The 24,898-nt window shown below is 41.3% G+C and overlaps 1 protein-coding gene across 1 annotated transcript in view; it reads left to right on the top strand.

Annotated features, from left to right (window-relative positions):
• The window catches only part of F8 (coagulation factor VIII), a 174,125-nt gene that overhangs the window by 35,325 nt on the left and 113,902 nt on the right, over nucleotides 1-24,898 (top strand). Inside the window, 5 exon segments of the mRNA NM_001003212.1 lie at nucleotides 7,228-7,296; nucleotides 17,300-17,398; nucleotides 19,567-19,788; nucleotides 21,817-22,075; nucleotides 22,360-22,531. Of these exon segments, the coding sequence (NP_001003212.1) occupies nucleotides 7,228-7,296; nucleotides 17,300-17,398; nucleotides 19,567-19,788; nucleotides 21,817-22,075; nucleotides 22,360-22,531 (821 nt within the window).

The following is a 24,898-nucleotide window of genomic DNA, read 5'->3' as shown; positions in this document are numbered from 1 at the left end:
TATTTTTGTTTTGTTTTGTTTTGTTTTTTCCTTTAAAATGGACTATGTTGGGGTGCCTTAATGGCTCAGTTGTTTAGGCATCTGCCTTCAGCTCAGGTCATGATCTTGGGGTCCTGGCATCGAGCCCCTGCATTGGACTCTCTGCTCAGTGGGGAGCCTGCTTCTCACTCTCCCTCTGCCCCTCTCCCTGCCCATGATTTCTCTGTCCCTTTCAAATAAATAAAATCTTTAAAATAAAATAAGTGGACTTTGTTTTTTAGAGCAGTTTTCGGTTTACAGCGAAATTGAGCAGAAAGTACACAGAATCCCCAAATGCTACCTGCCTGCCACCCACACACAGCCTCCTTCACGATCAGCATCCTGCACCAGAGTCATATGCTTGTCACAACTGGTGAACCTACAATGAGATAGCATTATCAGCCGCAGCCCATGCTTTACATGAGGGTTCACTTATGTTGGTCTGCAGTCTACGGGTTTGGACAACGTAGAATGACATGTACCCACCATTGCAGTATCATACAGAATAGTTTTCAGTATTCTAAAAATCCTGTGTCCCACCTATTCATCCTTTCCTCTTCTAGCAACCACTGGTTTATTTAATTGTCTCCATAGTTCTGCCTTTTCCAGAATGTCAAATAGTTGAGATTATACAGTATGTAGCCTTTCCATATTGGCTTCTTCCACTTAGTAACATGCATTTAAGTACATCTATGTCTTTTCATGGCTTGATAGCATTTTTCTTTCTAGCACTGAATGATATTCTATTGTCTAGATGGACCACAGTTTATCCCCTCCCCAAAGAAGGACATTTTGGTTACTTCCAGGTTTTAACAGTTATAAATAAAGCTGCTATAAACATACACGTGCAGGTTTGTATGCATACATCCTTTTCCACCCCTTTGGGTAAATGCCAAGGAGCAAATTGCTGGATCATTTGGTAAGAGTATGCTTTCTTTCTTTCTTTTTTTTTCTTTTTCCAAAGATATATTTATTTATTTGAGAGAAAGAACATGAGCAAGGGGAGAGGCAGAGTGAGAGAGGAAAGAAGAAGCATACTCTTCACTGAGCAGGGAATCTGATGCAGGCCTTGATTCCCAGGACCTCGGGATCATGACCTGAACCGAAGGCAGACGCCTAATGGACTGAGCCATCCAGGCGCCCCAAATATGCTTTCTTTTGTAAGAAACTGCCAACTGGTTTTCCAAGGTGGTCGTATCATTTTGTGTTCCCAGCTGCATTGAAGGAGCGCTCCTGTTGTTCTTCATCCTCACCAGCTTTTGGTGTTGCCAGTGTTTTGGAATTTAGCCATTCTTGTAGATATGTAGTGGTATCAAATTGCTTTAATTTGCATTTCCATAATAACATGATGTGTAGCATGTTTTCATTTCAGATATTTTATTTATTTATTTGAGAGAGAGAGAATAAGTACAAGTAGGGGGGTGACAGAGGGAAAGGGAGAAGCAGACTTCCCGCTGAGCAGAGAGCCTGACACGGGGCTCAATCTCAAGACCCTCAGGTCATGACCTGAGCCAAAGGCAGATGCTTCACCAACTGAGCCATCCAGGCACCCTGTGAATCATATTTTTATATGCTTATTCGTCCTTTGTATATCTTCTTTGTTGAGGTGTCTGTTCAGGTCTTTTTCACATTTTTAAATCATATTTTCTTATTGTTGAGTTTTCAGAGTTCTTTGTTTATTTTGAATAACAGTCTATCAGATTATGTGTTTGCTAGAATAAGTCACTATGGCTAGCCCATAAAGGACAAGGGGAATTGGATTCCACCTTTTGATGGGAGAATAGGCAAAGAATCTATGAACTGAACCACCATTTTCAGATGATGATGATGATGATGATTCCAAAAAAAACAAGAAGGAAGGGAGTAGAAGAAGACCAGAAGAGTTTGTACTAGTTTCATTTGGAAGTATGACCTCATTTGTACTAAGTTCAGTTTCATAGTCAGAATTTATGACAAACTGATACAACCACGTGTGTTATTTATGAGATGTAAAGTTTAATAAAACAATAAAATCATTGGGGCACCTGGGTGGCTCAGTTAAGTGTCCGATTCTTGATCTTAGCTTGGGTCTTGATCTCAGGGTCATGAGTTCAAGCCCCATGTTGGGTTCTGTGCTGGGTGTGGAGCCTACTTAAAAATCATCAATCAATAATAAAACTTTACATATAAAATATAAACAGAGGGACACCTGGCTGGCTCAATCAGTGGAGCATGCAACTCTTTTTTTTTTTAAGATTTTATTTATTCATGAGAAACACAGACTGAGAGAGAGAAGCAGAGACACAGGTGGAGGGAGAAGCAGGCTCCCTGTGGGGAGCCCGATGTGGGACTCGATCCCAGGACCCTGGGATCACGTCCTGCCAAAGGCAGGCGCTCAACCACTGAGCCACCCAGGTGTCCCCGGAGCATGCAACTCTTGATCTCGAGGTTGTAAGTTTGAGCCCCAAGTTAGTTGCACAGATTACTTAAAAGTCAAATATCCATCAAAAATTTTAAATGATTTAAAAATTAATTTTTTAAAAAAGTGAAATCTTAATTGTCAACAGAGGTTCTAGTTCTGGTTAAGATGGAAGAAACATATGCACCTTTTATTTCCCATTGAGCTTAACTCTAGAACCTTGACAAAATGCACAGCGCAGCCATTTGAGAATCCTAAAAATCAAATAGAACAAACAAGTCAGGAAAAGGCATCAGAATTTCAAGTACCACCAAACTGGTGAAGAATTTCACTTTTTACTCCCCTTCCTTATTCCCCAAATGGCAAAGGATGTGAATAGATATTTTTTGGGGAAAAAAGATATAGAAATGGTTAACAAGTATGTGAAAAGGTACTCAACATTGCTCATCATCAGGAAAAGGCAAATCAAATCCACCAAGAGATATCCCCTCACAGCTGTCAGAATGGCTAAAATCAACAACACAAGAAACAACAGGTGTTGGCAAGGTTTCAGAGAAAGGGGAACCCTCTTATACTGTTGGTGGTTATGCAAACTGTTGCAGTCACTCTGGAAAACAGTATGTAAGTTCCTCAAAAAATAAAAATAGAGCTACTCTATGATCCAGCAATTGTACTACTAGGTATTTATCCAAAGAATGCAAAAATACTATCTTGGAGAGATACATGCACCCCAGTGTTTATAGCAGCAGCATCTACTATAGCCAAACTAGGGAAACAGCCCAAGTGTCCATTGACTGGTAAGTGAATAAAAAGATGTGACGTAACGAGACACCTGGGTGGCTCAGTGGTTGAGTGTCTGCCTTTGGCTCAGGTCGTGATCCCGGGGTCCTGGGATCGAGTCCCACATCGGGCTCCCTGCAGAGGGAGCAGAAGGAGCCTGCTTCTCCCTCTGCCTGTGTTGTCTCTGCCTCTCTCTCTCTCTCTCTCTCTCTCTCTCATGAATAAATAAATAAAATCTTTTAAAAAAAAGTTGTGGGACGCCTGGGTGGCTCAGCAGTTGAGCATATGCCTTCAGCTCAGGGCATGATTCTGGAGTCCGGGGACCAAGTCCTGCACTGGGCTCCTTGCATGGAGCCTGCTCTCCCTCTGCCTATGTCTCTGCCTCTCTCTTTGTGTGTCTCATGAATAAATAGATAAAATCTTTTTTAAAAAGATTAAAAAATAAAAATAAAAAAGATGTGATGTGTATGAATGTTAGTATATTATTATATATTACATAATGGAATATTACTCCTCCATAAAAATAATGAAATCTTGCCATGTGCAATGATGTGGATGGAGCTACAGAATATAATGCTAAGCAAAATAAGTCAGAGAAAGACAAATACCATATGATTTCACTCAAGTGAAATTCAAGAAAACAAGCAAGCAAATGGAAGAAGAAAGAGGCAAATCAAGAAGCAGGCTTAACTACAGAAAACAAACTGACGGTCATCAGAAGGGGAGGTAGATGAGGATGAGTTACATAGGTGCTGGGGATTATGAGGTGCACCTGCTCTGATGAACACCACGTGTTGTATGGAACTGTTGCATCACTAAATTGTACACCTGAAACTAGTATCACACTGTATGTTAACTGGAATCTAAACAAAAATCTTAAAATTTTTTTTGTATTCTGTATACGATTATTGAATAACTAGAAACCAAAATGTAAGAAAGAATGTTTATAATTGCTCCAAAAATTGGGATCCCTGGGTGGCTCAGCGGTTTAGCGCCTGCCTTTGGCCCAGGGCGTGATCCTGGAGTCCCGGGATCGAGTCCCGTGTCGGGCTCCCTGCATGGGGCCTGCTTCTTCCTTCTGCCTGTGTCTCTGCCTCCCTCTCTGTGTCTCTCACGAATAAACAAATACAATCTTTTTTTAAAAAATAGCTCTAAAAATTGAAGGCTTAGGTATAAATCTAACAAAACATGTACATTGTATGGTGAAACTATGACGAATTGAAAGAAATCCAACAAACATACTGTGTTTGTGTACTATAAGATTCAACGTAGTAAAGATCTGAGTTCTCCCCAGTGTGTAGATTTTTTTTCAGCAAATTTTTATTTGTGGTCCCAGACAACTGATTCTGAAATTCGTATGAAAAGGCAAAAGTACTTAACATTATTAGCTTTTGCATTTGTAATTAAAAAAACACTGTTGAGAGAATGAAGAGACAAGCTACAGACTGGGAGGAAATATTTGCAAATGACATATCTGGCAAAGGACTGATGTGATATATATTAAAAATATTCACAATAACCAGGATATTTTTATATGTCTTATATATATATTATATATAAAACACCTTATTTTATAAAGCATGCTCTCAAAGCTCAACAATAAGAAAAAATACAGTTTTTTAGATGAGCGAAGGATTTGAATAGATAATTCACCAAAGAAGATATACAAGTGGCAAATATGAAAAGATGTCCAATATCACTGGCCATTAGAGAAATGCATTTTAAAACCACGATGAAATACTGGTATTAGAATAGCTAATGTAATAATTCAAAAACTAAGTATGCTGTCAAGAATGCAGACCAACAGGAAGTCTCACACATTGTTGCTGGGGATTTACAATGGTATAGCCACTCTGGAAAACACTCTGGTGCTGTGACATTGTGACTTAAATAAAATATATGTTTGGTTTTCATCTCCTTCCTGGTAGAGCTTCTAAAACCCTTGAGATTTTATGTGATGAGAGCAATACAGACAATGTTTTGTTATGTTAGGTGATTTTTGGATCGCACACCTAAGGATGGGGGCTGATTGCCAGTAGAGGCAACCAAGTGATTAGAGGGCTGAATTTCCAGTCCCACCTCCCCAGCCCCCCACCGCTCCCCCAGGAGGGGAGAGAGGGGCTGAATATGGAGCTCGGTCGTCAATAACTAATGATTTAATCAGTCGTGCCTATGTAATGAAGCTTCCCTAAAAAGCCACAAGGACAGGGTTCAAAGAGATTCCAGGTTGGTGAACACCAGGAGATTTGGGGAGAGTGGCGTACCTGGAGAGGGCATGGGAGCTCTGCATCTTTTCCCCATAACTTGCCCTCACATCTGGCTCTTTCTTAGTTATATCATTTTGGAATAAACTGGTGATCTAGTAAGTAACATGTTTCTCTGAGATCTGTGAGCTGCTCTAGCAAATTAATGGAACCCAAGAAGGGGGTTGTTGGAGCCCCTGATCTGTAGAGGTTGGTCAGAAGCACAGGTGATGACCTGGACTTTCAAGTGTGGGTGCAGGGGAGTCTTGTAGAACTGAGCCCTTAACCTATGGGAACCTACACCATCTCCAGGTAGATAGTTTCAGAATGAAGTTAAATTGTAGGATACCCAGCTTGTGTCACAGAGTTGCTTGGTGGTAGGGAAAAACCCATACACACTGGAACTGGTGTCACAATTATAGGCAATTTCTTATAAAGGTAAATAAACAATTTCCATTCCTGAGTATTTACCTTAGGCAAACGAAAACTTAATATTCACATAAAGTCTGTACATTAATGTTCACAGCAGCTTTATTTGTAATGGCCAAGGGCTGGAAACAACCTAAATGTCCTTCAACAAGTGAATAGTCAAACAAATCGTGGTACATCCGTACCGTGAAATACTCCACGTCAATAAAACAGAATGAAGTACTTTTACATGCAACAAAATGGATGAATCTCAAAAGCTTTATACTGAGTAAAAAAGTCAATCTCAGAAGGTTATATACTGTATGGTTCCATTTATACGACAATCTGAAAAATACAAAAATACTGCAATGCAGAACAAATCAGTGGTTGCCAAGGTTATAACCATACCTATGACTGTCTCCCTCTATATATAGCTATATATGTGTCTATAAAGGGATAGAGGGAGGGAATTTGGGGGCATGTTACAACTTTTCTGTGTCCTGATGGTTGGTGGTTTCATGAATCTATACCTTGTTCAGACCCATAGACTTAAACACCAAAAGTAAAAGTCAATTTCACTATTTGGTGATTTTAAAAATAAAAAGAATTCAAATGTTTTCAGACAGCTTTACCTGTATTTTAAATTTGCATAGATGTTAATCTAAGATTTGCTTTCAAGTGTCAGGGGTACAAGAAAAAAGGAGAAGCTCATAAACAAAAATCTTCCTTCTTAAACCTGCAAAGAAAACTCCCCAATCAAATGAAGAAATATAATGCTAAGAAAGACGGTCAACAAATTCACTAAGTAAAGCATGAAGCAGGTCCAGTTGTAACATTAATAACTTAGAATATTGATACACATGGTGCTCACTTAAAGTGTGATTATAGGTATTTAATATTGATCATTGTTATTTTGGTCATAATACTTGGTGTATTCACAGTTGCAAAAGTAAAAAAAACTTAAAAGCATAATAGAAATCGTCTATATTTAATTGCCTCTGTGCACACTTTTCATGAACAGTATTTACAGTTTTTGTAATTCTTTTTCTCTTTAATGTTTGTGCGGAATACATACATATATATGAAATAGGATTTTATGGGCTTGTATTTTACATGTCTCTTTAATTTCATTTTCTTAGTAATTCATTTTTCTTGTATTTTACAAAAGTACTGGTCTGCAACAGATTTGAAGTGAAAAAGAATCGTTTACCCTGAATAGTTTTAGAAGAACTGGTATAGGACACCTGACACCAAAGAAGCGGTGCTATGGTCAAGTTAGCAGACCAAGAGACGAAGTAGTAGATGAAGTGATGTCTCCTAGTGTTGATTTCCTATGATAGGATTTTCAATAGAAGATAAATGCTCTCACTTCTTTTTCAGGGAGTCTGGCCAAAGAAAGGACACAGACCTTGCAGGAATTTGTCCTACTTTTTGCTGTATTTGATGAAGGTTAGTGAACTGCAATCTGCTTTGGGGGCTCCTGAAAAAAATGAGATATATTAATTTAATCTGGTATTTGAGAATGAGGGCTGCTATTGTCCAGAGGAATATAGAAAGATCATAAACTACTGTTTAGGAGTGAAGGAGATGGGGGTGAAACTGAATTTCAAAAAAAATACAATCTGAGTTCCATTGGGAGCAACAGGTAAGAAGATAGAGGAGCTGGGTAACTGGCTGGACTCGTCCCCCTCATTAAATTCATTAAGAAAGACTTTTAGCTCTAATTTTAAAATACCTTCTATCTTTTTTAGAAAATTTCATTTTTAATCTAAATTTTAAAAAGATTTTTAATCAAAGTGTAGTCAACATATATTAGTTGCAGGCATCGAGCCCAGTGATACGAGCAGTTCATAATGCTCACCATTGTAAGTGTTTTGCAGTGGTGTTGACTGTATTCCCTAGGCTGTACTTCTCATTCCTGTGACTGATTTATTTTATAACTGGAAGTATGTATCTCTTAACCCCCTTTACCCATTTGCCCATCCCCTAATCCCCCATCTGTCCGCTACCAGCTTGTTCTCTGTGTTTGTGGGTCTGTTTCTGCTTTTTTTGTGTCTTTTAGATTCTACGTAAAAGTGAAGCCATATAGCATTTGAGAAAAATACTATTTCTCTTTCTCTGACTTACTTCATTTAGCTTAAGTGAAATCCTCTCTAGGCCCATCCATTTTGCTGCAAATGGTGAGATCTCATTCTTTTTTATGGCATATATATATGCCATACACACATACCATGACTTTTTTATCCATTCATCTATTGATGGACACTTGGGCTGCTTCTATATCTTGGCTATTGTAAATAATGCTGCAATAAACATAGGGGTGTAGGTATCCCATTGGATTAGTGGTGTTGTATTTTTTGGGTGAATACTCAGAAGTGGAATTAATGGATCATATGGTAGTTCTATTTTTAATGTTTTGAGGACTGCCCATACTGTTTTCCACAGTGGCTACACCACTTTGCATTCCCACCAACAATGCATGAGGCTTCCTTTTTCTCCACATCGTCACTAACAGCTGTTATCTCTTGTCTTTTTTTTTAAAAGATTTTATTTATTTATTCATGAGAGACAGAGAGGGAGGCAGAGACACAGGCAGAAGGAGAAGCAGGCTCCATGCAGGGAGCCCGATGTGGGACTTGGTCCCAGGACTCCGAGATCATGCCCTGAGTCAAAGGCAGAGGCTCAACTGCTGAGCCACCCAGGCGTCCCATCTCATGTCTTTTTGATACTAGCCATTTTTGACTAATGTGAGGTGGTGTCTCATTGCAGTTTAGATTTTGATGATCAGTAATTTTGAGTGTCTCTTCATGTGTCTTTTTTTTAAGATTTTATTTTATTTATTCATGAGAGGTACAGAGAGAGAGAGGCAGAGACACAGGCAGAGGGAGAAGCAGGCTCCCTGCAGGGAGCCCAACGTGGGACTCGATCCCGGGGTCTCCAGGATCACACCCTGGACTGAAGGTGGCACCAAACCGCTGGGCCACTGGGGCTGCCCTTCATGTGTCTTTTTAAGAGAATTTTTTTATAAGATTTTCCTCTTATTTTTTTAAATTTTTATTTATTTATGATAGTCACACAGAGAGAGAGAGAGAGAGAGGCAGAGACGCAGGCAGAGGGAGAAGCAGGCTCCATGCACCGGGAGCCCGACGTGGGATTCGATCCCGGGTCTCCAGGATCGCGCCCTGGGCCAAAGGCAGGCGCCAAACCGCTGCGCCACCCAGGGATCCCTTTTTAAGAGAATTTTAATAAAAGTGCATATTGAAGGGGTACAACATGATGATCTGATATAGAAAAGATAATAAATGGTTGCTATAGTCAGGCTAAATCAACATGTCCATCTCCTAAGTTTGTGTGTGATGAGTGCGGCTGTAATCTACTCCCTTAGCATATTTTCCATGTTCAAGACAGTATTATTAACTAGAGTTATCAAGACTGTATAGTCGGTCCCTGGAACTTATTCATCGTAAAACTGAAGTTTGTGGTCTTTACACAATAATCCCCCATTTCCCCCACCCCTCCGCTCCCGGCAACAGGCATTGTCCTGTCTGCTTCTATGAGTAGGCCTGTGTTCTCTTCCTTCCTTTTTTTCTATAAATTTATTTTTTATTGGTCTTCAATTTGCCAACATATAGAATAACACCCAGGGCTCATCCCGTCAAGTGCCCACGTCAGTGCCCGTCACCCAGTCTTCCTTTTAAGTTACTTTGGCAAGTCACTACACATCTGTGGGTCTCAGTTTGCTCAAACTGAATATTGAAATAATGGTACTTTCTTCATTGGGTACTTGTGGGAATGAAGTAAGCGATTTACATCTAGTAGCTTAGGGGCATGTGGGTGGCTCAGTCAGTTAAGGACCTGCCTTGGCCTCAGGTCATGATCTTGGGTGAGGGGGGGACTGCTCAGTAGGGAGCCTGCTTCTCCCTCCCCCTGCTCTTGTTCTGTCTCTCTCTAATACATAAATAAAATCTTTATAAAATAATACGTTTACTAACTTAGAACATTACATGGTGCAGAGTAGGTCATCAGTAGTGTCGGAATTTTTGCACCGCCTGCTCGTACCATGACTGTCATATAAGCAACCACACAGTCACCCCTGCCGTCCTGTCTTCCCACACTGCCGCTTCTGCATCTCCTGGCCAGTGTCGCCGCCGGCCCCCTGCTACCGCTGGTCTGTCTGGCCTCGCCACACAGGCCCAGGCAGCCGGAACACACCGTGCGATGCGCTGAGAAGTGCCACCTGTTCTCTTGCATCCAGACCCTTCTTTATGCTGTTACCTTTGCCTAGAAAGCCTGTCTGCACCTTCACACCAAGTTCAGTTGTTCCTTCTCCTTCTGGTCTGGGGTAGGTGTCCTTGGCACGAAGGGGCACCTTCAGCGAGATGGCTGTGCAAGGACAGTGTTCCCAGTGCGCTCGCTCTTGTGAACTTCAGGGAGGTCGTGGGAAAGCTCTCAGCTGCTTCAGTTTCCACGGCTACCGTGTGAAGAAGCGATTGGGAGCCGCAGGAACTGAGAGCCCTTTTCTTTTTTCTTTTTAAAAATTTTACTTACTTGTTCATGAGAGACACAGAGAGAGAGAGAGGCAGAGACACAGGCCGAGGGCAAAGCAGGCTCCATGCAGGGAGCCCAACGCGGGACTCGATCCTGGGTCTCAAGGATCACGCCCTGGGCTGAAGGCAGGCGCCAAACCGCTGCGCCACCCAGGGATTCCCCCCATCTGCTCCCTTTTAAATGAGTCAGTGAGCGAACAGAATGAAATCCCACCCAGTACTCATCCCATCAAGTGCCCCCCTCAGTGCCCGTCACCCAGTCACCCCCACCCCCAGCCCTTTCTACAACCCCTTGTTCGTTTACAAAAAGATCTTTATTTTTTAAGATTTATTAATATATTTATAGAAAGTGAGAGAGAGGCAGAGACACAGGCAGAGGGAGAAGCAGGCTCCACGTGGGACTTGATCACGGATCTCCAGGATCACACCCCGGGCTTCAGGCGGTGCTAAATCGCTGCGCCCTTTACTACAAGATCTTAACAAGACGTTAGGAGTCTCTCATGTTCTGTCTCCCTCTCTGATATTTCCCACTCATTTTCTCTCCTTTCCCCTTTATTCCCTTTCACTATTTTTTATATTCCCCAAATGAATGAGGAGACCATATAATGTGTGTCCTTCTCCGATTGACTTACTTCACTCAGCATAATACCCTCCAGTTCCATCCACGTTGAAGCAAATGGTGGGTATTTCTCGTTTCTAATGGCTGAGGAATATTCCATTGTATACATAGACCACAGCTTCTCTATCCATCATCTGTCGATGGACACCGAGGCTCCTTCCACAATTTGGCTATTGTGGACATTGCTGCTATAAACATTGGGGTGCAGGTGTCCCGGCGTTTCACTGCATCTGTATCTTTGGGGTAAATCCCCAGCAGTGCAATTGCTGGGTTGTAGGGCAGCTCTATTTTTAACTCTTTGAGGAACCTCCACACAGTTTTCCAGAGTGGCTGCACCAGGTCACATTCCCACCAACAGGGCAAGAGGGTTCCCCTTTCTCAACATCCTCTCCAACATTTGTGGTTTCTGCCTTGTTAATCTTCCCCATTCTCACTGGTGTGAGGTGGGATCTCATTGTGGTTTTGAATTGTATTTCCCTGATAGCCAGTGATGTGGAGCATTTTCTCATGTGCGTGTTGGCCATGTCTATGTCTTCCTCTGTGAGATTTCTGTTCATGTCTTTTGCCCATTTCATGATTTGATTGTTTGTTTCTTTGCTGTTGAGTTTAATAAGTTCTTTATAGACCTTGGAAACTAGCCCTTTATCTGATACGTCATTTGCAAATATCTTCTCCCATCCTGTAGGTTGTCTTTGAGTTTTGTTGACTGTTTCTTTTGCTGTGCAGAAGCTTCTTATCTTGATGAAGTCCCAATAGTTCATTTTTGCTTTTGTTTCTCTTGCCTTCATGGATGAATCTTGCAAGAAGTTGCTGTGGCCAAGTTCAAAAAGGGTGTTGCCTGTGTTCTCCTCTAGGATTTTGATGGACTCCTGTCTCACATTTAGATCTTTCATCCATTTTGAGTTTATCTTTGTGTCTGGTGCAAGAGAGTGGTCTAGTTTCATTCTTCTGCATGTGGATGTCCAATTTTCCCAGCACCATTTATTGAAGAGACTGTCTTTTTTCCAGTGGATATCATTTCCTGCTTTGTCGAATATTAGTTGACCATAAAGTTGAGGGTCCACTTCTTGATTCTCTCTTCTGTTCCATTGATCTATGTGTCTGTTTTTGTGCCAGGACCAGGCTGTCTTGATGACCACAGCTTTCTAGTACAATTGGAAATCTGGCATTGTGATGCCCCCAGCTATGGTTTTCTTTTTTAATATTCCCCTGGCATTCGGGGTCTTTTCTGATTCCACACAAATCTTAAGATGATTTGTTCTACCTCTCTGAAGAAAGTCCATGGTATTTTGATAGGGATTGCATTAAACGTGTACATTGCCCTGGGTAACATTGACATTTTTCACAATATTAATTCTGCCAATCCATGAGCATGGAATATTTTTCCATCTCTTTGTGTCTTCCTCAATTTCTTTCAGAAGTGTTCTGTAGTTTTTAGGGTATAGATCCTTTACCTCTTTGGTTAGGTTTATTCCTAGGTATCTTATGCTTTTGGATGCAATTGTCAATGGGATTGACTCCTTAATTTCTCTTTCTTCAGTCTCATTGTTAGTGTATAGAAATGCCACAGACTTCTGGGCATTGATTTTGTATCCTGCCACACTGCCAGATTGCTGCATGAGTTCTAGCAATCTTGGGGTGGAGTCTTTTGGGTTTTCTATGTCCAGTCTCATGTCATCTGCAAAGCAGGAGAGTTTGACTTCTTTGCCAATTTGAATGCCTTTTATTTCTTTTTGTTGCCTGATTGCTGAGGCTAGGACTTCTAGTACTATGTTGAATAGCAGTGGTGAGAGTGGACATCCCTGTCTTGTTCCTGGTCTGAGGGGAAAGGCTCCCAGTGTTTCCCCATTGAGAATGATATTTGCTGTGGGCTTTTCGTAGATGGCTTTGAAGATGCTGAGGAATGTTCCCTCTATCCGTACACTCTGAAGAGTTTTGATCAGGAACGGATGCTGTATTTTGTCCAATGCTTTCTCTGTATCTATTGAAAGGATCATATGATTCTTGTCTTATCTCTTGCTGATATGATCAATCACATTGATTGTTTTTTTTTTTTTTTCACATTGATTGTTTTACGAGTGTTGAACCAGCCTTGCATCCCGGGGATACATCCCACTTGGTCATGGTAAATAATCTTCTTAATGTATTGTTGTATCCTATTGGCTAGTATCTTGTTGAGAATTTTTGCATCTGTGTTCATCAGGGATATTGGCCTATAATTCTCCTTTTTGGTGGGGTCTTTCTCTGGTTTTGGAATTAAGATGATATTGGCCTCAGAGAACAAGTTTGGAAGTATTCCGTCTCATTCTATCTTTCTGAACAGCTTTAGTAGAATAGGAATTGATTCTTCTGCAACCGTTTGATAGAACTCCCCTGGGAAGCCACCATACCCTGGACTTTTGTGTCTTGGGAGGTTTTTGATGACTGCTTCAATTTCCTCCCTGGTTATTGGCCTGTTCAGGTTTTCTATTTCTTCCTGTTCCAGTTTTGGTAGTTTGTGGTTTTCCAGAAATGTGTCCATTTCTTCTAGATTGCCTAATTTATTGGCGGATAGCTGCTCATAATATGTTTTTAAAATCGTTTGTATTTCCTGGGTATTGGTGGTGATCTTTTTCTTTTTTTTTTCTTTTTTTTTTTTGGTGATCTTTTTCATTAGTGATTTTATTAATTTGAATCTTTTTTGTTTTTAATAAGGCTGGCTAATGGTTTATCTATTTATTAATTCTTTCAAGGAACCAATTCCTGGTTTTGTTGATCTGTTCTACAGTTCTTCTAGTCTCTATTTCATTGAGTTCTGCTCGAATCTTAATTAACTCTCTTCTGCTTGGTGTAGGTTTTGTTTTGTTTTTTTTTTTTTTTTGGTGTAGGTTTTATTTGCTGTTCTTTCTCCAGTTCCTTTAGGTGCAAGATTAGCTTGTGTATTTGAGTTTTTTCCAATTTTTTGAGGGATGCTTGTATTGCAATGTATTTCCCCCTCAAGACTGCTTTTGCTGTATCCCAAAGATTTTGAATGGTTGTGTCTTCATTCTCATTAGTTTCCATGAATTTTTAAAATTCTTCTCTAATTTCCTGGTTGACCCTTTCATCTTTTAGCAGGATGCTCCACATGTTTGAATTTCTTCCAAATTTCTTCTTGTGATTGAGTTCAAGTTTCAAAGCATTATGGTCTGAAAATATTCAGGGGACGATCCCAATCTTTTGGTATCGGTTAAGACCTGATTTGTGACCCAGTATGTGGTCTATTCTGGAGAAAGTTCCATGTGCACTTGAGAACAATGTGTATTCAGTTGCATTTGGATGTAAAGTTCTGTAGGTATCTGTGACATCCATCTGGTCCAGTGTATCATTTAAAGCTCTTGTTTCTTTGGAGATATTGTGCTTAGAAAACCTGTCGATTGTAGAAAGCGCTACATTCAAGTCACCAAGTATAAGTGTATTATTATCTAAGTATGTCTTAACTTTGGTTATTAATTGTTTGATATACTTGGCAGCTCCCGCATTCGGGGCATAAATATTTATGATTGTTAGGTCCTCTTGTTGGAAGATCCTTGAAGTATGATACAGTGTCCCTCTTCATCTCTCACTACAGTCTTTGGGATAAACTTTAGTTTATCTGATATAAGGATGGCTACCCCTGCTTTCTTTTGAGGACCATTTGAATGGTACATGGTTCTCCAACCTGTTATTTTCAGGCTGTAGGTGTCCTTACATGTAAAATGAGTTTCTTGTAGACAGAAAATAGATGGGTTCTGCTTTTTTATCCAGTCTGACACCCTGTGCCTTTTGATGGCGTCATTAAGCCCATTCACATTCAGAGTTACTATTGAAAGATATGAATTTAGTCTCATCATGACACCTATTCAGTCAGTGTTTTTGTGGATTGTTCCCTTGGACTTCCTCTTTCTTTTACAGAGTCCCCCTTAATATTTCTTGCAGAGCTGGCTTGGTGGTCACATATTCTTTCAGTTTCTGCCTATCTTTGAAGGTCTTTATCTCTCCTTCTATTTTGAATGAGAGCCTTGCTGGATAAAGGATTCTTGGCTGCAGGTTCTTCTCATTTAGGACCTTGAATATATCCTGCCAGCCCTTTCTGGCCTGCCAGGTCTGTGTGGAGAGGTCTGCTGTTAATCTATATTTCTCCCCATAAAAGTTAGATATTTCTTGTCTCTTGCTGCTTTAAGGATCTTGTCTTTATCTTTGGAATTTGCAACCTTCACTCTTAAATGTTGAGGTGTTGAACGGTTTTTATTGATTTTAGGGGGGATCTCTCTATTTCCTGGATCTGAATGCCTGTTTCCCTTTCCAGATTAGGAAAGTTTTCAGCTATGATTTGTTCAAATACATATTCTGGACCTCTGTCCCTTTCGGCGCCCTCGAGAACCTCAATTAAACGTAGATTTTTGTTCCTGAGGCTGTCATTTATTTCCCTTAACCTATCCTCATGATCTTTTAATTGTTTTCCTGTTTTCCTCAGTTTCCCTCTTTGCCATCAGCTTGTCTTCTATGTCACTCACTCGTTCTTCCACCTCGTTAACCCTCGTCGTTAGGACTTCTAGTTTGGATTGCATCTCATTTAATTGATTTTTAATTTCTGCATGATTAGATCTAAATTCTGCAGTCATGAAGTCTCTTGAGTCCTTTATGCTTTTTTCTAGAGCCACCAGTAGCTGTATAATAGTGCTTATGAATTGGCTTTCTGACATTGAATTGTAATCCAGATTTTGTAACTCTGTGGGAGAGAGGACTGTTTCCGATTCTTTTTTTTGTGGTGAGTTTTTCCTTCTAGTCCTTTTGTCCAGTGCAGAGTGGTCAAAAACAAGTTGTATTGGGAAAAGGAGAAAAAGGGAGAAGAGAAAAAAGAAAAGAAAAAGATAAAAAAGAAGAAAAAAAAGAGAAGAGAAGAAAAAAAAGAGGGGGAAGCAAACAGAAAACAAAAAAAAAAAGGGGGGGGGAGTATCCTCTGATTTCGTGTACTGTAAATCCCTCGGCTTCCCCTGGAACTTTCCAGGGCTGCTTGGTCAAGAACTTGCTCTTCCCCTGTCCTTCCAGCTGGTCTTCTGGGGGAGGGGCCTGCTGTGCTGATTCTCAGGTGTGTGCACCTGGGGGAGCTGCCCCGACCCCTGCCAGGTGCATGGCTCAGTGGGAGCTGTTGGCCCTGTGATGCCCCTGCTCCCTGGCGACCCCGCTCACTCCCAGGGAAAAGGTGACACCAGGAGGAACAACAAGAGTGCTGGCGGCCAGCTCTCCAGCCCTGGAGTCAGCTCCATCAGTAACTCTAGCAGCTCCTGGATGTTCTGGGGTGGGGGGCGATCTACATAGCTCGGGCCCCCGGCGGCAAGAGTGTCCTTGCTGTCCTGGGCCCTCCTGGCTTCCGCCGGTCCCGGGGGGAGGCCGGATCCTGGGCTGTGTCCCCGCGCCCAGTGCTCCGGGGCCTGCGCTGTTGGATTTGCGCTCCCGCCCCGCAGCTCCCTCCGCGGAGCCGCCCCCGAGCCCTCCGAGCTGCTCCCGCCCTGCAGCCCCCTCCGTGGAGCCTCTTCCTCCGCCTGAGCCCCTCCGAGCTGCTCTGGGTCCCGCCGTGCACACTGCAGCCCTTAGGGAGCTCGGCGCACTCTCCCTGGGGCGCAGGTGTCTGTTAGTGTTCCAGGGAGCCCGAGGGCATCCCCGCCCTCCTGGGGTCCTGCTCCAACCCCCTGCAGGCCCCTTTCCGCCCGGGAAGGTTGGTGCAGCTCCTGCTCCTCCGGGACGGGGCTCTCCTGTCCTGGGGACACTCCCCCCAGCCTCAGCCCGGCTCCTCAGGGACCCCTCCCCCTTGGATGCTTTTTTATTTCTTTTTCCCCGTCTTCCTACCTTGATAGAAGCGCGAACTCTTCTCACTGTAGCATTCCAGCTGTTTTCTCCTTAAATCTCAGGCCGAATTCGTAGATTTTCAGGATGATTTGAAGGTTTTCTAGGTAAGTTGGTGGGGACAGGTGACTTGAGGACCCTACTCCTCCGCCCTCTTGCCCCCTCTTCTCCTGCCTTTCATCTGCCGTCATCCCTTCCCATCGATGGTCACGGACAGATGGAGGGAGAGCTGATCAGTCTGAGCAAGAAATGTCTGCCTTGAGGTCACTGTCTTGTCCCTTTCTCCTCCTGTCCTTGAGGGCAGGTCACCCAGGCCCACTGTGCTGAGACATGCTTCAGAGGAAGTGACTGTCCTCAGTCTCAGCCCCACGGGATGGTGGGAGGACAGAAGGAGGGGCTTTCGGGACCCAGACGCTTACGTCCTCGCCTCCTCTTTCATCAGGGAAAAGTTGGCACTCAGAAACAAATGCGTCTTTGACACAGGCTGAGGCCCAGCATGAGCTGCACACCATCAATGGCTATGTAAACAGGTCTCTGCCAGGTAGGTACACACCTGCTCAAGGATCCTCAGGGTCAGGGTGCCTGCGGGGGGGCTCGGTCCGTTAGCCTCGGACTCTGTCTCAGCTCATGTCATGTTCTCAGGGCCGGGAGACTGGGCCCTGCTTTGGGCGCTGCCCTCAGTGGGGACCTTGCTGGAGACCCCTTACTCCCCCTCTGCTCCCTCCTCCACATGTGCATGAGTGCGGGCTCTCTTGCGCATATAGTCAGTCTCTCTCTCTCTCTCTCTCTCTCTCTCTCTCTCTCTCTCTCTCTCAAATAAATAAATAAGTAAAAATTTAAAAACAAGAAAGAATCATGAGGGTCTTCTGCATTCACCACCAGGGCTCTCTTCTTTGGTTCTCCTCAGGCAGCTCTGTATCCCCAGAGGAAAGCCCACTGACTGCTGGCCTCTGGTGGGGCCTTGAACTAAAGTGACAGATTCCTCTTCTAGTCACCTATAAATGCAGGCCTGCCCATGTATACAGAGCTCACAGATTTCTCTTTCGTTTTGCTTAAATATAGGTGGGCAGCCAAGGATGAACAAATACTGAACAAAAACCTGAAACATGAAAGGGATATGCAACATAAACAAAGAAAATAATAATTCTGGAACAAGAAGAGATAACACTTTAAAAAAACTTGTCAAATGATCTACTTAGTATTTTCATAAAGGTTCAAGAAGATACTAAATCAATAAAGTAATAATACAATTTCTATGATAAAAAGAAACAATCAAACCAAGAGTATGCTCACAAAAAAATCAGAATATAATTGTCAAGCTCAATAGAAGGTAGTTACAATAGAGAAAATCTCCCAGAAAATAAAACAAAAAGAGATTGAGAATACATTTTAAGAACAGATTGTTTAAAAAAAAAGATTGTTTTTAAGGATTTTATTCATTTATTCATGAGAGACACAGAGAGAGAGGCAAAGACACAGGCAGAGGGAGAAGCAGGTTCCCCGCGGGGAGCCTGATGCGGGACTTGATCCCAGGACCCCGGGATCATGACCTGAGCTGAAGGCAGATGCTCAACCACTGAGCCACCCAGGTGCCCCTAAAGCGGATTTTAAAATTCAGAGAAATGATAGAAGAAAGTATTAAGGATGAAAATATTTGAGTCTTCATATTCAAATTTCTCAGCAAGATAAATTGAAAAAGATCCCCACACAAAATCACAATTGTAGAATTTCAGAGAACAAAAAGAAGATGTTAAAGCTTCACCTGGGAGTGAAGGCACCATACAAAGGCATGTCCCACACAGAGACCTCAGTTGCCAATACCATTCAAGGCTTTCTAGGCCTTACTAGAGAGTTTGAACTTGAGACAAAGACAAGAGACAGTGGTACCTAGCTTGGATTAAGATAGTGGGCACTAATAATGGTGAAAAATATGTATATTTGAAAGCTTCAGGAGCCAAAATATGAGACAGCTGTGCCCTAGTAGTTCACAGTGTACGATTTAAACATACAGTTGCTTGGGTTCCAGTTTGAGTGAGTTAATTAACCTCTCTGGGCATCAGTTTCCTCTCCTTGATAGCTTCTCCATTCAGATCGTTACTGGAGCTGAATGAGTTAAAACTTGTAAAACAGTTTGGATAGTGCTTGATACAAAACAAGTGCTCAATAAATATTAGTATAATTCATTATAGTGCCATGATTAGTGTCAGAATGGATGTGAGAAATGAGAATGGTGAGAAGAATAATTCTCACTTGCATAATTTTGACATTGTTCAAAGAAAAAAATATATTTAAAAAAAAGAAAAAAATATTGATTAACAAGAGAATAAGGTCTCGAGCTGAGTCCTAGGTAGTCCATTGTTTAATGAAGGGTCAGGAAAGGAAACAGAAGAAGGAGCTATCTAAACCATAGGGAAATAAAACCCAGAGGGGTGTTGGCACAAAGGCCAAGGGAGGAAGAGAATTTCAGGAAGGAATGAGTGGTCACCGGGTGCAGATGATTGAAAAGTGTCCATTGGATTTAGCAGCATGGCACTCATTGATGACATTGGTAAGAGCTATTGGTTTGGCAGTACGCCAGCATTCTTAGAAAGTTTGATTCCAAGTCCATAATAAAATTAGAAGGTCAATTTGTCCATCCTATCCTAGAAAGTGTTTTCCATTTCAAATTGTCTACTTCTTGACCATAACTCTCTCACTCCTATGTTACAGGTCTTACTGTGTGTCACAAGAGATCAGTCTATTGGCATGTGATTGGAATGGGCACCACCCCCGAAGTGCACTCAATTTTTCTCGAAGGTCACACATTTCTTGTGAGGAACCACCGCCAGGCCTCCTTGGAGATCTCACCAATTACTTTCCTTACTGCTCAGACATTCCTGATGGACCTTGGCCAGTTTCTACTGTTTTGTCATATCCCTTCCCATCAACATGGTAATATCTGTTGATCCTAAAAATGTGTATTATAAATATTCAGGTCTACTTTTACTGTCCACTATCCAGTATAAGATTTCACCTTGAATGTAAGAGCGCTTGAGTGTTAGTAGTACTGGTGAATTTTCAGCTTAAATGCCTGTAATAGCAGAGGGGAGACATTTTAGGGACAAATGAGGTGGTGAAAGTGGGGAGGACAGTATATCATAGATTTCCTGGCCAGATCCCATTTACTAGGCTTCAATACTATGGAGAGAAGGATTGCAGGTCATAGCTGAAGATACATTTTATGAGAAATTTAAGGAAATAAAAAAAAGCTCAGCATTGCCTAGGTTGTAGCCATAAGGACTGCAGGCTAGCAGTAGTGATGTCCAGACAAGAGGATACTGCAGTTCTCACTCTGAAACCATGTACTGGTGTACACGGAGGCACTCCCTCGACACCTCATAGGAGATGAGAGACCTGGCAAACACAGAGCCTTTCGGGGACACTGGACATGGGGAGAAGCAGCGTGGCAGTGGAAGTTGGTGAGCACATGTAAACCATGATGTGAGGTCTGCAAAGATGTCTTAATGAGGACTTTGCAAAGGGTTGAAGGTCCTGTGTAAGTAAATTGTGACGATAATACTTACAGTTTCAAATTCCTGTTAACGTGACCTCATTTGTAGCTACAAGCTGAAAGCTCATGTAACGTGACCGTCGCAGCCCATTTTCCTTCTCGTAGATTCGCTCTGCTAACTCTTCACATTGTCTTTGTTGCAGCATTGAGGGCTGCTGGGGAGAAATGTCAAGGAGGCCTCATGTTGTGTGTCTAAGAGTACTGGTCTGCTCTGGCCCTCTTGCATCAACCCTGTCTTCAGATTCCCCAGTTGCCTTGGAGAGGAGATTTGATCTTGCCTTGCGTCCACCATTTTCCCCTTAGATTCTATGGGTGGCTTCATTTATAGTCCTCTGTAGTGATGAAGAATAGGGACCTCTTTTCCTCATCTGTTACATGACATTTATGGGAATTTTAACAAGATGTTAGGGAACAAAGGAAGTTGATCCTATAGGCACAGAGGAATAGGTCATTTGCTTGTATGCAGATTGGTTGTTATCTAGTTTGAGGAGTTTACTTATGTTTTGCTTTATTATTTTGACTTCTTTCCACTGATTTTAATTCTCATTTTTCAGAAAAATGCTTTGTCTTATTGGACCACAGACAAAACCTTTCATTTTTAGATCTAGAATGAATAATGTTTAAAGCTGCCTGAATCCCAAACTAGTTCTTTGCTGCTTCTGAAATCTATCCTATTCCCCATCATCCAGTAAATAAGTCTGCCTTTTTAGTATTGATCTTCACAATAGCTGTATGGCATAGATTGGGTGGAAATTATTATAATCCACATTTTATAAAGCCAAAGATGAGATTGACATTGTTGAATAGACTTGCTGTAGGGCTTACAACTAGTCACAAACAGACATGCTCTTAAAGTATATCACATATATTTCCCTAACTCTTAAGTTTTACCTTTTCATGTTTTTATGAACTTGGAATGTCTTAAAATATATATCTACACTGACATATTTCCTAATAAACTTACTAAATCAATGGTTTGTATCATATTCAATGGAACGTATATAGAAATCATTAGGTAACTGCCAGAATGGAGAGTTGGTCTGACCTAGGCATCCACATGCTGAAAATACACAGTTTCTCAAGTCTGCTTGTTTATAATCAGGGAGTTGGAGAGTGATAGGTTCACAGTCAATTCCAGAAAGGAAATATTCATATATATTCCAAGAACAAATGAGTGAGTCTTGAAAAAGGGATAAACATACATTGGAGGATAATTAGGCAGAAGGGAAATGGTGGGTACTACGGGGGAGGTGATTTCTCTAGGAGAGTGGCAAGATAAGGGTATTGGTGTGGGGAAGGGAACACTTAGGAGAGGGCCTTGAAGGCTTAATGAGAGACCATGAAGTTGTAGAAGTTAAAGCAAGGAAGTCTTATAGGACCCTAACATTGTTTGTTTTGTCCGACTCCAGATGGTATGGAAGCTTATGTCAAAGTAGATAGCTGCCCAGAGGAACCCCAGCTGCGCATGAAAAATAATGAAGATAAAGATTATGATGATGGTCTTTATGATTCTGACATGGACGTAGTTAGCTTTGATGACGACAGCTCTTCTCCCTTTATCCAAATCCGCTCAGTTGCCAAGAAGCATCCTAAAACTTGGGTCCACTATATTGCTGCTGAGGAGGAGGACTGGGACTATGCTCCCTCAGGCCCCACCCCCAATGATAGGTAAGCATCTTTTAACTCTTGATACTAATTCTTCCTCATTTTCAAAAGGTTATTTTCAATGATTCAAAACAACAAATTCTCAAGCCGTGTTTACAGTTAGGTACCGGTATAGAATCAAATAATATAAGCATTGCTAACATAGCTAAGCATCAGGGATACTTGTATTTTTCTCACTCCTTTCCATCAATTAAGTAATTTCAGCTGTTTTAGAGATGGATTTTAGTCACCTGTCCTCTACCTAGAATTCTCCATCCCAACATCTCATCTATTTATGTCTCATGCAGAAGTCATAAAAATCTGTATTTGAACAATGGTCCTCAGCGGATTGGTAAGAAGTACAAAAAAGTCCGATTTGTGGCATACACAGATGAGACATTTAAGACTCGTGAAGCTATTCAGTATGAATCAGGAATCCTGGGACCTTTACTTTATGGAGAAGTTGGAGACACACTGCTGGTAAGTTGAAGAAGAGAAGTAAGGTTGAGTAAGAAGACAGAGTCTGGAGAATTTTGAGTTTCTAAAAGCTTCTTAATTCACCCTTGCCTCTAATGGATATGATTTTCTAAAAATTATAAATGTCATACAAATAAATATACATTATAAATTTGTTTTTTAAATGTGAGTATAGGGCAGCCCGGGTGGCTCAGCAGTTTAGCGCCGCCTTCAGCCCAGGGCCTGATCCTGGAGACGCGGGGTCGAGTCCCACATCGGGCTCCCTGCATGGAGCCTGCTTCTCCCTCTGCCTGTCTCTCTCTCTCTCTCTCTCTCTCTCTGTGTGTCTCTCATGAATAAATAAATAAAATATTTAGAAAAAATAGTCTATTATATTTTATTCTTTTACTTTTCTAGTTTTATTTTTACAGTAAGGGTTTTAATTGCTCTGGAAGTTACTTTTGGTTGTAGTATATAGTGTCAAATATGTATTTCCCCAAATGAGACCTGACTGACACAATTGACCCTTTCTTCACTAATTTAAAAATGTCTTCTTTATGATATACTAAATTGCTAAAATCTGCTTTCTTTTTTTTAAATTTTTTTATTTATTTGTGATAGTCACAGAGAGAGAGAGAGAGAATGAGGCAGAGACACAGGCAGAGGGAAAAGCAGGCTCCATGCACCGGGAGCCCGACGTGGGATTCGATCCCGGGTCTCCAGGATCGCGCCCTGGGCCAAAGGCAGGCGCCAAACCGCTGCGCCACCCAGGGATCCCTGCTTTCTTAAATTGATCTGTTACCACACTGTCTTGATGACTGCAACCTTGTCCTATATTTTGATTATTTGTAGAGTAAGTCTTTCCTGATTGTATTTAACATTTTAGCTATCCCAAAAAAACCATTTTACCTATCCTTCAATTTTTCTTTCTAAATTTTATTTACCTATTTTTGAATTATCCAGTGAAAATAATTCAAAAGGTAAATATGTATATAGTGAAAGGCAAATTTTTCTCCCTCCTAGACTTCTAATCCCATAGTCTGATAGGCAATCATTACTGTCAGTTTTAATATCTTCTTCTAGAAATAGCATATAAATATATGTGTTATGTCCATATTTTAAACAAAAACAGGAGCACTATGTAAATTATTCTGTACCTTGATTTTTTTAAAGTTCACAATATATCTTGAATATCATTTCACATCAAGATATACAGATCTACCTCATTTTTTAATTAAAGTTAGCCTTGGACATCTTGAATCCTATTAAACTTTTCTATCAATGTAAGAATGCGAGGATTATTTTTTACATGAAAAATTTCAAACATACCTACAGGTGGAATAACAAAATAAACATCTTGGGGATCCCTGGGTGACTCAGCAGTTTAGCGTCTGCCTTCAGCCCAGGCCATGAATGATGCTGGAGTCCCAGGATCAAATCCCACATTGGGCTCCCTGCATGGAGCCTGCTTCTTCCTCTGCCTGTGTCTCTGCCTCTCTCTCTGTGTGTCTCTCATTAATAAATAAATAAAATCTTTAAAAACGAATAAAATAAAGGTCTTTGAACCCATCATTCAGATTCAACAGTTATTGACAAATGGCTAATTTCCTTTGTCTATAAATCAACTGGTCCCTAACAGACATCTATAGAACAGTGGATGGACTGTTCCACCTCCCAGTAGAATATACATTCCTCCCAAGTGCACATAAAACCTTATCCAGGACAGACCATACATTATGCCATAGGACAAGTCTCAAGTGTTAAAGAAAACTGTAGTCCAATATCCCTTATGAATATAGACATAAAAGCCTTCCACGACACATTAGTATCTAGCAGCACTTTAAAAGGAATATACACCATGATCAAGTGGGATTTATCCCAGGATATATGAACATTAAGGCAATACACCATATTAATCAGATAAAAAACAAAAAGCACATGACTGTGTAACAGGTAGAGAAATACAGTTTGACAAAATCCACTACCCGTTCATGATGAGAAAAAGTCTGAACTAGCAACAGAAGACAAGGGCCTTAACTTAGTGAAGAACATCTAAGAAAATTTATTATATGGTGAAAGAGTGTTTTCTCCCTAAGATTGAGAAAAAAATTAAGTTTACTCTTGTCACTTCTATTTAATATTGTATTGGAAACCAGCACAGTAAGTAAAACGAACAAAACAAAAATAGGAATTAGGAGTCACCTGGGTGGCTCAGTGGTTGGTCATCTGCCTTCTGCCCAGGGCATGATCCTGGAGACTCAGGATCAAGTCCCACATGGGGCTCCCTGCATGGAGCCTGCCTCGCCCTCTGCCTTTGTCTCTGCCTCTCCCTGTGTCTCTCATGAATAAATAAATAAAATCTTAAAAAAAAAAAACAGGAATTACAGGCAT

The sequence above is a fragment of the Canis lupus genome, chromosome X (genome assembly GCF_011100685.1).
Source record: "Canis lupus familiaris isolate Mischka breed German Shepherd chromosome X, alternate assembly UU_Cfam_GSD_1.0, whole genome shotgun sequence".
NCBI classification, from domain to species: Eukaryota; Metazoa; Chordata; class Mammalia; order Carnivora; family Canidae; genus Canis; species Canis lupus.
The sequence above is the reverse complement of the archived record's forward strand: the minus strand, read 5'-3'. Positions and strand labels throughout refer to the sequence as shown.